Below are 15442 nucleotides of genomic sequence, written 5' to 3'. Positions count from 1 at the left end.
AGCCACAAATATTGATTTGACCTAAGTTAATAACTAATTAAACTACCAAGAATTGTGGTGGAGTGACTCCTACTTCGTATCTGGTTCAAGTCGCCTTTGTTTCAAAATAGCAATGTATAAACCCTAGCGTTAACTTTCATTGATATATACCTTCAAAATAGCATTGTATAAACCCTAACGTTATGCTGATTAATTATATTCACTGTTTGGTGTGGTGTATTAATGGTAGTTTTGTCTTTAACTATGTATTAATAACCCTTATATTGATGTGGTGATACAGGAGAGTGCTTGATATGATTTGGTACAATTTAAGTTGAATATTTAGAGGTGTTGAAATCAGATTATCGTTAAATGCTAATTTGATTGCATATTAATGTTTATTTGATTTTAATCATTGAAATGGTTGTCAGAGTAAAATGATTTTTTTTAAGGTAAATTATGACTTTTGATTGTTTCAAAAGGAAGTGGGTGGAAGCTTTTACTCCGTGGAAGAGGGAGCCAAAGGAGGCTCAGTACAGTGAGTTTCATAAAAAAATTCCTAACATATTGGTATCAAAATTCATTTTCATATGTTGTTTGTTGGAAATTATGTAGGTTCTGACTTTGTAAGTGAACCAATAAAGTTGAGTCGAACAGAACAGGAATTTTATTTGAATCCTCAAAATATTCATTTAGATGTTTACACGAAGAGGGCTGCTTTAAAAGTTTCCACATCTGTTGTCAGTCTTAAATCATACTCAGGTATTTATTCTTGATAGTTTTATTTCTTTTCTCTTATTTGTTGTCCTTCAATATTTTTGTTTCTTTATTGCTTTTGAGATTTAATTTTTTTCCCACTTCTATTAGTTTTTAGTTCTAACTTTTGTTAGCATTTTACCTGTTGTTATTTTTATGTTCATTGTCAGGGGAAAAGGAGATATTTGAATGTTCTGGGACTATCATAGAAAGTGTGGAAAGTTATAGCGTAATATTAACCTCTGCAAGTCCCTTTAGGTGTTCCACGAGTGGAAATTCTATAGTGGATAATATCAAGGTTGGTGATTTATTTTTATCCCGTTGTCAAATTTGTCTAATAATTTCTTTAATCAAATTAGTATTTGTTAATCTCTTGATCATTGGCGATCTTCTTTATGTCATTTCTTACCAAACTCTTGCTAGATTATTTGATATCTATTTATTTAGGTTATCGTGCACCTATTTGATGGAAGATCATTTGAGGGTCAAATCGAGTCAAATGACCTCCACTACAATGTTTTTGCCGTAAAGATTCAATCAAGACACACCACTTCCAATTGCATCCCTGGCTCATTTAAGCGATTCTATCACGATTGATTCGAGCCAACTCCGGAGTATAAGTCATTTCAACTTTGTCCACATTCAAATTCATTTAATCTTATTCCTGGAGATATTGTTATTGCACTTGGACGTTTTTATGCGAAGCCATATGATATCACGGCTGCTCTTGGTGAATTCTGGTTGGTGTTTTCATTTTGACTTTTACTTTATTGCATACTTAATTGTCACGTTTGTTATTGAGACTCAATCTCAATTATTTTTATGGTTGATCCTTGTAGCATTGATCGCTGCGAAGATGACTTTGAGTGTAAAGAGCTTCTCAAGGCAACTTGCAATATTATGAGAGTAACTCACTTTCACAATTTTTTAAAGAAAATCCCTCTGACATTTATCTCTTACTTTGGTAGTTAGTCACTTTGTTTATTTTGCTAATTCAGGGCTATTTCCTTGTTATTGTAGTGCGGTATAGGGGGGCCACTTATTAACCGCTATGGAGAAGTCATTGATATCTGCTTTTATGATCCAAGCTCTATTGCATTCTTGCCAATCAATATAGCTTCCATATGGTGGGAGCATTATAAGAAATATAGGTACGCTCCGGATCTTTGCCTTTATAGTTTGCTTGATATGTCCATTTTTCTCTTTGCAATTGTCAGTAATGTGCTTGAATCTCATATCCGTAATGGACCTCTGTTTCAAATGTAATGAAGAAAAGTGAAGAGCGTTTAGACTTTTATAGAAAATCTAATCACAAATACCTGGTACTAATCTTAAGGTTTTATTTGTATCATAGACAATCACATCGACCTTGGCTTGGGATGGAAGTAACTAACCTTTATGCAGCTCACCTACGAATTCTGGAAATATTAATTATTTCAAAGTTCCCTGATGTCTTGAAAGGTGTCATTGTTGAAGAGGTATGCTCTATATATTATTACAGCTTTTTTTGTGGGAAATCGTTCTTTTGATGGTATTGATGTCCCTATACTTTATAGTTGCTGAATTAAGTAGGCACATTATAGCACCAGGGTAGAATAGGCAAGATTTGGATGCAGTGATCAGGTGCCCGTTTGTATATGATATGCATAAAGAAATACAACAACTACACACATCAATCCCAAACTAGTTGGAGTTGGCCCTATGAATCCTCGCTGCCCATGTTAACTCATGCGCATAAAGAAAAATACTTCATTTTAATTTCTAAATGCTGAAATTTTGAACATGCTACAAAAGCAAAAGATAAGTAATAACGCGAATTTGATGTAGGAAATAGGAGAAGTGTAAAAGAATGGCAAACATCATCAATTATACCAAAGTAGTAAACAACGTAGTTGCAACTTTTTCGCGCAGGTTGTTATGAACTTCTGTTATTAAAAGTTACTCTGTTCAACCATGTATGTTGTTAGTTGAAATTAGTTAAATCTTTGTTACTAATTGCTGGATAAAACGGGTTCAACAGGTCCTACCTGGTTCTTCTGCTGGAATAAAACATAATGATGTTATAATTCAGTTTGGTGGAAAAAGAATTCAGAGTTTCTTAGAGGTATATTACCTTTCTTGTTATTGTTTAGAGTATGGCAATTGCTTCTTCACAAGTTTGTGGGCTCCTTATGGTTGTATCGCTCTGTGAGCAACTGAGCATGTTCATTTTTATCGTTGTAGTCCATCTTTTGTACTTGCTTTGTGTCTTATCATTGCAATGCAGGATGCAAACTGATTCTAATATGTGTGCTTTTTGTCATTAGTTATTCGAAAACATGTGGAATAATGTTGGAGAATCTGTGGAGTTGGTTGTGATAAGAACAAGTCATGATGTTCCTGTACATCTTAGCATGGTGGTGGAGGAGTTCACGTCAGATAAATTATACAGGTATCATTTTTTCCTTTCTTCGTGATGATTTATCTTCATTCTCAGTGTCTTATAAAATATTCGTTATTTCAGCTGGCCACTTTGGGAGGAACGATGACATTCAAGAATAGTTACATCTTAAGGGTTGCAGGTAATGGTTATATAATGCTTGGACTTCATAACATGTCTTGTCAGTTAAAGCATAGCTAATTTTGCGCTATATTTTTGGTGATGTTTGCAGATAGAGTAGTAAGCAGTTTGGCCCCAAAATACAATCGACTTTTTGGGAAACACTTCTTGCAATGGGATGTTCTCCAAGCATTTTGTTGCATTAGTATAACACCATAGAAAATCTAGTTAGTAGTTTACCAAATTATCTTATAGTAAGTCATTTTTGGCTTATCTATGTATTTGTTGGTAAATACAAAAAGTATTGGCTTATGAGGTAAAATCAATCAAAAAGAATCATAAGTTGGTCATCTTCAACTTACGATGGTATAGTTTCTAGACACTTTTGATTTGATTTAAGCTTTTTGCTATTTTATCCGTAATATCTTTTGTAAATTACCTCTTTATTCTATTTTTATCGTTCATTTTAGTATTATATATTTATATTTTTCAATATTTTTAAGGAAGTTTAAGTCATTTTCATGAAAAGGAAAAAAACACATGAACTGATTAATTGTAAAATCAGTTCCTAACACCTAAAAAATGCTTGTCAATTATTGGAAAATGGCTATAGTTCTTTTCATCCAAACAAATAACAGAATATACCAAATTACAAGTTTCATCAATACTTAATTAGGTTATAAGAAGCTAGCAAATAAAACTCACCACAATAAAGTGAGTAATAAAAAGAGAATGAAGTAGTGATTTAAAACAAGGAAAAATTATATAAATACACAACTTAAAATATCATAATCTCTAAAAATTCCCTATTATTTAAAAAAGCTACAAAAATTCTCTATCGGATACACCCTTGTCCCCTCTCGAGCAATGAAAACTTGGTATTATATAGTCAAATTTAAAATAAGGTCTTTGAAATTATTTCAAAACTTTATTGGTAGGTTATTTGGTTCCTTTATTCGCCCTTGAAAAGTTAACAGGTTAAGTAAATGCATTTAAATTAGGTGTACTCCAAATTGATTTAATCATTTTTTTAAAAATAAAAGTTAAACATTTATAAGTTAGTACATAAGACAAACAAGTGGAATAAATTACAATGTCATAGTTAATTATATACTAATAAAAGATGATTAACTATGCATAACTAATTTAGCTAGTTCTTTCTAGGTTTTTTGCGGAAGAGGAAGGGTGGAGTACATGTACATGTAGTCATGAGTTTTTTTTTTGTTTGGGTAATTTAGCTGCTCTATCAAAATGGTTTATTGACTGCTACAATTTTCCAGCCATTTGACAATCAAATGTGTTTTCTTTTCCCTTTCCTCGGTTTGTATTTTCTATTGTTTGAGAACTGGGAAAATAACGCCAATAAACAAGACCAAGATCCATAATAAACATAAACAATAGAAGTGACACTAGAAACCAAAAGGCAGAAGTGATCATGCAAGTCATGACGATCACAAAAAAAAAAAACTTCTTTTGTATACCAAATGCGCGCACTATTATTTCACAGATCCACTTCATGAACTCTACAAATTTATACCTCAAAAAACCCAACTGCATTTGCTTTTTTCAAAACCAAGATAAGCTGTATAGTAGCACTCCTTTCAAAAATGACATCTAACTCATCACATTTGTTCCTACTTATAGAAAAAGAACAGGGTACTTCTTACAGAGGTATAGCACATTCAATTTACAAATCTCAATGAATCAGTAAGAAAATAAGATAGATAACGAAAGGAATGTTAAAAAAAAATGGTACGGGTTCACTGATGTCACTTCTACTTTCTCCTCCTACTTGAATATTCTTCGGCTGATAGATTTGCCAACTCTAGTAGACAGTATCAACCACGGAATAATCCCCACCTGCAAGTGCATTAAACAAACTATTAAAATGTCATTCAACCAAAAGACAAACAACTTTGGAAAAATGCAGGAGCTGCTGCTTTGATGTGATATGTATGTTGCACAAGTGCTGGCTCTACCTTCAGAGTGTCAAACCCAAGACCTACCCTCCCCCTTACAGGAATGCTCTATTTTCAGTCACTATTTCCCCTAAAAGAATAAATGACAGTAGAGAAACAATGGCGCCTAATCATTACCATAACATTTTCATTGGCAGGACCTCCAGCTCGCCAAGACAACATCTTGCCTGCAGAAGTGGAAGAACAATAGATCAGTATGTCACAGGAAGATAACTATCTATGGAAACAAGAACAAGGATCTCCCTAAAAGTCGGTGAAAGCAATATATCATAAATCACAATGGAAGACGAGCAAAGCAAATTGGTAAATGGGTAAACAATATTTAAAGCATACATAATGGTCACAAAATGTCGTGTAGGTATGGCTACTACAGCTCACTAATCTAGGAATCAGAAGTATTACCAAAAGGCTGTACGAGCTGCTTAGATATGGAAGCCACAGGAATACGCCAAAACCAGATAATCAACAAGAAGTATGTCAAGACCTGTGTGACTAAGGGGGGTAAATAAGCATCTTACAGCTTAAAGGAAGCTTGTAAAAATCACTAAGTGAATCCAATGCATACCTGAAAAATAGTTAGGCCTTTTGTGTATGAATCATGTGACAATTTCGCCTCTTTGTTGTGAATTTCTTGATCTGCATCAGAGGATGAGGACAAATTAAATTTATTGATAAGTTTCATCCAAATAGCATATGCTATAAAGAGAACACCAACAACAACAATAAGTTATATGCCTCAATCCCCAGCTGGTTGACGATAGTATGATTTATCCTCACTACCAATTTCACTTCATTTGGACCCGTTCCATTCCAGTCCAATATGTTAAGTTTTCTAACACTAAAAATTCTCTAGTTTGTACGTTAAGCATACAAACATACCTAAACCTCAATATCAACTAGTTTGTATGTGCTGTAAATAACTTACAAGTGAATAAGACAAAATGACGAGAAAGAAATATCAACATAGAGGAGAGCACTAGATAGGGAGGTGATATACTTTGGAACATAGCTAGTCGCATTACCAGACTAGAAAGCCACCTTCAAGTTTGAAAAGTAGTCTGTTACATAAATTTCCTCAATCTGGCAAACCTACATTAGTGATTTAAATCCATGATTTACCCATCCTGACTACCAAATTTACTTGCTTGTAGATCTCAAGACCACTAATATTACTATTTCAGCATTCCTATCTCTGATTAACTTGTTTAAGTTCAACACAAGGCATCCCTATAGAGTCTTTTTATTATTATTTTCAAATTAAGGGAAGTGTATTTTTTCAGTAATAAATTGTGGATTTTTCTCTTCCTTCCTTTGGATCAATCCATTTGGTAGCATTGTAGCTTATGTTTTACAACTTCCAATGAAGGATCGCAAATTGACAGTTTTTTCTCCTAGAAAAATCAGAATCCAAAACACAATGCCTTTCCAAGAATGTCATCCAAAGAATTTACTTCTCTGAAGGAGCTATTCATGCTAAACTTGATGTTTGATCAAAGTATCCACAAAATTTGTGCTTATTAACAAGGAAGAGTCAGCATATTAATCTGTGCTTTGTATGTGTTTCTGCTTGAATATGTATGGTTACATAAAGCCAGTAATTTGCAAAAGACAAGCACTAACCACAACTTCTCATAAGTCTAACTATAAGGAGGAGACAGACTTGGTTTATTTAGTCCAGCTACTGGAAGAAAACTTCAACTATCAGAATATTGTAGAAATTTCCTGTTGAGGCAACTTTAAAGGTTGAGCTGTTTAAGTTCCTCATGGTAGGCATCTGCATTTGGTCCATGAGCTCCAACATTCACAGGCTCCAAACACACAGTCCTTTGAAAGGAGTACAGCCACTGAGACCCCTTTCACTGAGATCTCCCCAAAATATCAATTAGCTTGATATCTCTATGCAAGCTTAAATTCCTTCTATGCTAGAATAGGATAGGACAGGGCAATACTAAGAAGAAGTCATGTTCAGGTGAAAGAGTTATTATGTGCACCTTGTTCCTCTACAATAAGCCTCAAAACACAATTTTTTTACTCTTGCATTCAGCTCAATCCAGGCATTCAATAGCAAAAGTACTAAAAACGATTTGAATCATCATAACATTGGCAGTTTGGCACAGACTAATGTGCTTCCAACTATTTCCAGGTCTTCATTCATCTCATGGTTCTCTAGTGATGGTAATCTGAGTACACTGGAGAAATTCACATTCATTTTGGAACTCCATCACAGAATGCTTGTTCTATGCTTAGTAATGCTATTGATAAAACATCATTAGCTCTCTCGAGGTGATTCTTTTCATCATAAATGTAATTTGGTGGGATGGGGCATAATGAATGTATCTCTTGTCTATACTAGAGGCAGTATAAATCTGGGCACAATCATGGAAGAAGAACCACTTTATTAAGTGGGTCAAGAAATTGTCCCTGGCAGCAAGTTAGTGGAGAAAAGACAGAAGGCAAGTCCAATATTCCTTCCAAAAGTTACTATGTCAAGCCATGGCAGCACAGGCATGTCTATTCCAATAGTCATTAAAGCTGCAAACTTCTAATCATTTTGAGTCAAGGTTCAAAAGAGAAGATGAAAGTAGGACTCACAAATAATCTATCGCTCTACGAGCCATGAGGCCTACAACTATAGTGTTAGTCTATTCTAGATATGGATTACGAATACAGCAGGAACTATGCTAAAGAAGATAGAATACAAGCCATACTTTTTGCAAGTTCCTTCTCCTTGGCTGTAGCTAACCTCCTCAGTTTTGCAGCTTGTGCAAATGTTGAAGGCCTGAAATACACGTGAAGGCATAATCATATTTTCCATATCATTGAACTTCCATAATGACAAGATCAGTTTTATTTATTATATGAAAAGAGAAAATTATCGTGTAGTGTCTTGAAGACTCCACTTCCTATTTTAATTACCTGTTACTAACTTATCAATAAGTACTTATCTATCAAGTATAACTACAGTAAGTAACTCTACTAACAGGGATAGTTTTGAAAAATCACAACAAAGAAAACATAACGAAATTTTGTTTAGGATACTTTGACGTACAAAGAAAAGATGAATAGTTATGACCAATACTACATGTGAGTTGTGGCCTAACAGTCACTGAAACTGTGACAGACAGTACATTTTTCAGGATTCAAATCCTAGCAAAGACAAAAACGACTAGGCGACTTTTTCATATGTCTAAACCTTGGTAGACAAAGTTACCACATACTTGTGCTAGTGGTAGACGAGATAGTAGGTGCCTAGTTGATTAATTGTGGTAGATAGCAGGTGCCTAGTTGATTAATTGAGGTATGAGCTCAAGTTGGCCCAAACACCATCATGCATCATTGTCAAAAAATTGTGAAGCTCACTTACTGTGACAAGGCACTTGCCTCCTTTAGCAGCTGTTTGATTTCTGCGCGCAACTGCATATCTTCTGAACTCGTAGACCCTTTCTGAAACATTTAACATATCATATCATAAAACAAAATCAAAATCAATGGCGAACCAGGAAAGTATTCAATAACACATTAAAATATCTATAATTGAATAGAACAAAGCGAATTGGCTCAAGTCCTCCACATTGAATTAATCAATCGTTGAAACAGCGATGGAGATTTAAAAGCAACTATTCCACCAAATCAAAATTAAGATTAAAACATCTATGAAATTCATATAGATTCATTGTGGAATTAACGTAAGCCGAAAATTAACATCAGAAATGATGAGAAACTAACCTTTTTATTGATTTCGAAAAGTCGAGAAAGGAACTGCAAAGCTAAGACCATGATGAATATCATCGGCGCGGCTACCGATCTCTCTAAGTTCGCCGTTGATTCTTCCATTTTCGTCTCTGCTGATTTTCCGTCCGAACCGCTCTTTTCTGCTAATCTATTCAGGATTTTCCGATCTGTATGGCCGTATCAGCTTCGTCTTCGTCTCCTTTGGGACCAATATGAGCTTGGACTCTCCAGCTTTTTTTTTAATCTTTCTCTCTATTCTCCTTTTCTTTTTTAAAAAAAGGATAAAAAAAAAATTATCAAAAATATTTGAAACTAAAGTAATTATGCTCCTCGTTTTTTTCTTTTTATATATATAAAAACTAGATATGCACAGGCTCAATAATATAAATGGTATGGTTTGGGGCTAATAATCGAGTTTTTGAAACGATTGTTTGTGTGGATAAAGGAATAAGTTTTTTTTATCACAAATATGTACTTTCTTTGACGTTATTTAAGGCATAATAAGACTACCCACATACAACATTTTTGAAATATTTTATGTTGTCAATTATCATGATTTATAGTATTTTTACGATAGATTCACTTCAAGAATCAGTGGAATTTTTTGTATTTTTTTTTCAAAACATATTTTATATTGTCAATTATCATGATTTATAGTATTTTTACGCAACTTTTAAATATAAAATAAAATAAAAAATAAGAAAAATAAATTAAAATGATTTATAGTATTTTTACGCAACTTTTAAATATAAAATAAAATAAAAAATAAGACAAATAAATTAAAATGGACCCAATATATGTTATTTTTGTTGTCTCAATTTATGTGACATAAATGAAATTTGGAGAGTCATCCAATTTTTCATATTTTTAAAAAAATATTTAAGTTATTAATTATTGTGATTTATGATATTTTTATGTAACTTTCAAATAACGTACATTACTGGTTACTTTGTCCTAATTTATGTGATATGGATAAAATTACAAAATTAACCCTTTTAAAATGTCTTTCAAATATTTTAAGTTGTTAATTATTATTATTTATAATACTTTTTTGGTAATTTTAAAATGATATGTGTTATTTTTTCTGTCCCAATATATGTGAGCATGATAGAATTCTCAGAGTCAACGTATTGTATTATATAGCTTTTAAATATTTTAAATTGGTAATTATTGTAATTTTTAATGCTTTTTAAGTCATTTGTAAATAATATATGTTGCTTCCTTGATTGGGACTTTTCCATTTGTGACACATATATATAGATATTTGGTGCCCATGCCAGCACGGGCCCAATAAATATTAATTTTTTTGTTTTAATTTATGTGATATAAATGGAATTTGAAGATCAGTAGATTTTTTATATGTTTTCTTAAAAATATATTTGAAGTTATTAAATTGTTGTGATTTATAGTATTTTTGCGTTAGTTTTGNAATTTTTGCTCGTGCTAGTGCCCCCTGAAATTCTTGGATTTATATAGCTTTTAAATATTTTAAATTGGTAATTATTGTAATTTTTAATGCTTTTTAAGAAATTTGTAAATGATATATGTTGCTTCCTTGATTGAGACTTTTCCATTTGTGACACATATATATAGATATTTGGTGCCCGTGCCAACACGGGCCCAATAAATATTAATTTTTTTGTTTTAATTTATGTGATATAAATGGAATTTGAAGATCAGTAGATTTTTTATATGTTTTCTTAAAAATATATTTGAAGTTATTAAATTGTTGTGATTTATAGTATTTTTGCGTTAGTTTTGAATAATATAGGCTACTCGTGTTTCAATTCACGTGAATAATCATAAATATTTTCAGTTGTTAATTTATTGTGAATTCTAGAAATTTTGACGTAATTTTCAAATAGTACATGTTACTTATTCTGTTCCAATTAGTCAACCAAATTTCTTATATGATTTTAAAAAAAATTAAACTGCTAATTATTGTGATTTATAGCATCTTTTATGTAACTTTTAATAATATATAATTTGTTCAAATTCATATGACAATGATAAGATTTCAAGAGTCAACGCAATAAAAATTTTAAAAAAAATTGTACCTCTAATATATTTTGTAGCTAAAATATACTCTCTCCGTCCACTTGTATTTGTCATGTTGCGCTTTTTGAAAGTCCATTTGACTAATTTTCAAAGTTAAATCAGATTGTATTAATTCGATATTTAAAAAAAAAAAATTAAATATGCAAAATCTATACAAAAAGTACTATAAATTGTAATTTTTTGCCTATGAATATGATGAAAAAACACATTGTAAAATATTAGTTAAAATTCTTATAGTTTGACTCTAAAAAGGAAATCATAACAATTAAAAGTGCATAGAGAGAGTAATAAATATGTAATTAAATTTCAAGAAGTTTAAAATAAAAGGTTGGAAAAAAGAATTAGATAGACAACATATATTGAAAATTGAAAACATATAAATAATAAATGGACCCAAATGAGGTCAAACTTTTTTGGCTAATAAAGTAGTAGGTAATTAATGATGTTAAATTGTCCAATAATATAAATTTTAAAGGTACAACCATAAATGAAGAATGTACAACACTATGAAGCACATATCATCCAACATTTGTCATGTGCTAAGTAGTAGATATTCCCACCTATTATTGTCCAATAATATAAATTTCAAAAGTACAACCATAAAAGAAGAATATACAACACTATGAAGCACATATCATCCAACACTTATCGTGTGCTAAGTAGTAGATATTCCCACTTATTATATATAGTAATACACTTTTAAGTTATAACTAGTCAATATAACAATTAGTCATAAAAGTGGCTTGATTTCTTAATAATTAATTTTTTATAGTATATTTTACTTCTCTTTATAGTAATAAAACAATGACATTCATTATACCAATACATATGTAAATTACTCTTTATAGTATTCATAGTAAAATATTGTGTAACATTATTTTGTTTTATTTGTTTTTACTGATTGATAGTAGGTTTGACATTGCTTTCTTTGTTAGTACTCTTAGTGGTGAAGTCACGTGGTAGTCAGGGTGTCCAATTGGACATTCCTTGTGTCGGAAAAAATATTATATATACAAGTAAAATAATACACACAATGATTAATAACGTATTTTGAACATCTTTAGCATAACAAGCTATTGTACCCCAATGGTTTCACCTCCTTGGAAAGAGGAAGTGTTTGAATCTCACTAGTTTTACTTTTTGAAAAGAATTTTTATAGTGTTATTTGGACACCCTTTGTGAAATTTCTGACTTTGTCCCTGACTACTCCTTAGTTGTTATGTTTTCTAAATAGTTCTCTTCTTCTTTGTACTTTGATTTGCTAAATTCCTAGCTCCGCCCTTGAGTACTCCTTAGTTGCTATGTATTATAAAGAGTTCTTTTCTTCTTTGTACTTTTATTTGCTACTCTTGATTTAAGGTCTTTTTAAAACAATCTCTCTATCTCCATGAAATATTAATAACCTTTGTGAAATTCTTGGCTCCGTCCCTGAGTACTCCTTAGTTGCTATGTTTACTAAAGAGTTCTCTTCTTCTCTGTACTTTGATTTGCTAAATTCTTAGTTCCGCCCCGAGTACTCCTTATTTGCTATGTTTTCTAAAGAGTTCTCTTCTTCTTTGTACTTTGATTTGCTACTCTTGATTTAAGGTTTTTTTAAAACAACTTCTCCACCTCCATGAAGTACTAGTAAAGTTTGTGTACACTATAGTCTCTGGTTCTCATACTTCATTTATGAAATTTCACTGAATACGTTATTATTATATTTATTTTTGTTGATTTTTATTCTTTTTCTTTGTTGGAGATAAGAATATTATCTAATTATTTCGAGATTGATAAAATATAAAAAAAAAACAAATAGAAAATTATAAGTTAAATAAGAAATGATAAATTATTCGGTTCAAATGAAATTGTATTAATATGTCGATAAAAGTATCTAAATAGTAAATACAAAAAATATCCTTACAATATGTAATCACTAAAAACAATTCTCATATTATTTGTTCATTATATAACAATCCTTTGTATTAATTATTCTTCTTTTACTTAAGTTTGACGCACTTGAAGCGAGGGTCTTTCGAAAATAATATTTCTACTCTATTCGATAGTAACAAAGTATGTGTACATCCTACCCACCTAAACCTCACTTAATAAAATTTCACGGGATATATTATTGTAATCCTACCTCTTATAACATAATTGCTCACACATCTCTCTCAATGTTTTTTTTTGCAATTACAAGAATGAAAATGAGACAAAAATATCTTATTGACTTTTTTTCTTAAAAATAATTGCAAGAAGAAACTAAAGAAGAGATTCTTTCATCTCGTGAATTGACCAAATCACCCTCCCACTCGCGATCCGTCATCAATGATTCCATTTGTCTAGATTTGTTTAATATACCCACGCCGCCCCTTCACAGAACCGTCATAACACAAAAGGTTAACTTCGTCATTCCACCACTAAACCACTACACGTGTGTGCTAAATTACCAAAAACCCCAAACTCCCAAGATCCCTCCACGTGTCCGTAAACTTCCTCAATCATTCCCCATCAACGGCCAGGATCCTCCCTCTGAGAAACACAGAGAAAACACAACGCCCAAAACCCAAAATATCTCAAAAGAGAAGAGAACTATATCCAATTACACACATTCACACGGATCGATGACGTGGCAAAAGAATTTTCGAAATCCCGCCCAAATCATCTCCGATTCGATTTTTTAGAGGCAAAATTCTTTTAGAGTCCCTCAACGCGAAGAGCCCTTGTCATCTCTCTCTCTCCTTCATATAGAGCCCTTTCCCACTCACAACTCAACACACACAAAGCAACGCACCAAATCCACACAAACGAATAATATCTCTCTGTTTCTACTCTCTCTAGAGGTAAACCCTACGGCGCTTTGCTCACTGACTCGGTCGAGTTTTCACCTTTTTCCGCCGGTTCAGCACCGATTCTCAACGGTTTTCGTGTTTTCGTTGCAGGTTTCATCATGAAAGGAGCTAAATCAAAGGCTAAAGCTGATACCAAGTGAGTTTGACTCTGTTTTAGTTGTAATTTTGATTCAATTCGTGTTTACGGTTTCAGATCTAGGTTTTTGTGGTGTTTCTATGTGAGAATTTGTTCGATTCGTGTTGTTAAAATTTGATGAATTGTTACAGGCTTGGTGTAAGGAAGAAGGCTACTGAGAGTAAGAAAGCGAAGAACGCTGCTAAGGATCCAAACAAGCCTAAGAGGCCTCCAAGTGCCTTCTTCGTTTTCATGTATTTATCTAATTGTTGTGTGTTTTGTGATTTATGCGTTTTAAGTGTTTAAGGTAGATATACTGAACGGTGTTCGTTTGTTTTGATGAATGAAGGGAGGAGTTCAGGAAGACCTACAAGGAGAAGCACCCAAACAACAAATCTGTTGCTGTTGTGAGTAGTTTACCCTAAGTAGATCCCGATTTCCAGCAGCATCTGTCGGTTTTTGTGTTTTGACCTTTTGCTTAATTGATTTTTGTTCACTGAATTGTAGGTTGGCAAAGCTGGGGGAGACAAGTGGAAACAGTTGTCAGATGAAGTGAGTATAAGCCTCAATCATATACAGAAAAGTTCTATTCAAATTGACTTTTGACTTAATGCGTTTTGTCTTCAATCGAATTATGTACTGAAGTTCAGCTTTGTTTGTTAACTTGTTTTAGGAGAAAGCACCTTACCAAGCCAAGGCTGAGAAGAGGAAGGCTGAGTACCAAAAGAACATGGATGCATATAACAAAAAACTGGTAAATACTATATTCTTGCTAATGTAACCATAGTGTGTTCATGCTCTGCTTTTTTTCGTTTTAAATTTTTAATTTTAATCTGATGCAACACAGGCTGCTGGTGATGCTGATGATGAGGAATCTGACAAGTCCAAGTCTGAGGTACATGATGATGATGAGGACGATGATGGAAGTGAAGAGGTTTGTATTTATGAGTCTAATATCATCTATTAGTTTGATGATTTTGTAGTCTTATTGATGACTGTTAATCATGCTTTCACAGGAGGATGATGATTAAACAATCAGTAGGCTGTTGAAATCCAGAAAATGGTGGAAAAGTTCATGTAGGAATTGCTATCAGTCCTTCCCTTGATAAATAGATGCCCTCTTTTTTACATTTTTTTTAGTTTTTGTTCTTTGGGGGTTTAGTTTGGACAGAAAGTGAAATTCAGATGACTTGCCTTGAAAGCTCAAGTAGTTTATGTAATTTCTCTATTATGTTGGTGTTAATGAAAAATTTAGCTTGGGAATTCCTTTTGTTGCTAGTACTAGTATACATTTCAGTTGATTATGCTAATGGTTTGCTGCAAAATATCTTTATTGTTTTCGTTTTGTTGTATTGTTTCAACGGTAACTTTCTGCTAATTTTCTTCATGGTGTTTGGGTCCCGATCTGATTCTCTTCAAGTCCGTTTCCATGTGAGTCCACATTGTTGGACAA

The 15442-nt window shown here is 32.5% G+C and overlaps 2 protein-coding genes, 1 long non-coding RNA gene and 1 pseudogene across 3 annotated transcripts; 2 read left to right on the top strand and 2 right to left on the bottom strand.

Annotated features, from left to right (window-relative positions):
• The first annotated feature begins 428 nt into the window (after nucleotides 1-428).
• Nucleotides 429-3749, top strand: LOC125848436 (putative protease Do-like 14; annotated as a pseudogene).
• A 1116-nt stretch (nucleotides 3750-4865) lies between these two features.
• Nucleotides 4866-9241, bottom strand: LOC125849083 (protein GET1). The gene is made up of 7 exons (XM_049529089.1): nucleotides 8980-9241; nucleotides 8618-8697; nucleotides 7962-8032; nucleotides 5819-5889; nucleotides 5656-5737; nucleotides 5371-5420; nucleotides 4866-5134 (listed from the first exon to the last, which is right to left on the bottom strand). The coding sequence occupies exons 1-7, from the start codon at nucleotides 9085-9087 to the stop codon at nucleotides 5063-5065; spliced, it is 534 nt and encodes a 177-aa protein (XP_049385046.1). The 5' UTR covers nucleotides 9088-9241; the 3' UTR covers nucleotides 4866-5062.
• Nucleotides 9242-13737: 4496 nt separating this feature from the next.
• On the top strand, nucleotides 13738-15252 carry LOC125848832 (HMG1/2-like protein). The gene is made up of 8 exons (XM_049528771.1): nucleotides 13738-13865; nucleotides 13965-14010; nucleotides 14142-14243; nucleotides 14339-14396; nucleotides 14497-14541; nucleotides 14663-14743; nucleotides 14837-14923; nucleotides 15006-15252. Exons 2-8 carry the CDS (start codon nucleotides 13973-13975, stop codon nucleotides 15018-15020), a joined length of 426 nt encoding a protein of 141 aa, XP_049384728.1. The 5' UTR covers nucleotides 13738-13865; nucleotides 13965-13972; the 3' UTR covers nucleotides 15021-15252.
• LOC125848833 (uncharacterized) lies at nucleotides 14527-14938 on the bottom strand. The gene is made up of 2 exons (XR_007444560.1): nucleotides 14833-14938; nucleotides 14527-14740 (listed from the first exon to the last, which is right to left on the bottom strand). It is a non-coding gene; the product is annotated as an uncharacterized LOC125848833 (long non-coding RNA).
• Nucleotides 15253-15442: the final 190 nt, after the last annotated feature.

The sequence above is a fragment of the Solanum stenotomum genome, chromosome 12 (genome assembly GCF_019186545.1).
Source record: "Solanum stenotomum isolate F172 chromosome 12, ASM1918654v1, whole genome shotgun sequence".
Taxonomy (NCBI): Eukaryota; Viridiplantae; Streptophyta; class Magnoliopsida; order Solanales; family Solanaceae; genus Solanum; species Solanum stenotomum.
The sequence above is the reverse complement of the archived record's forward strand: the minus strand, read 5'-3'. Positions and strand labels throughout refer to the sequence as shown.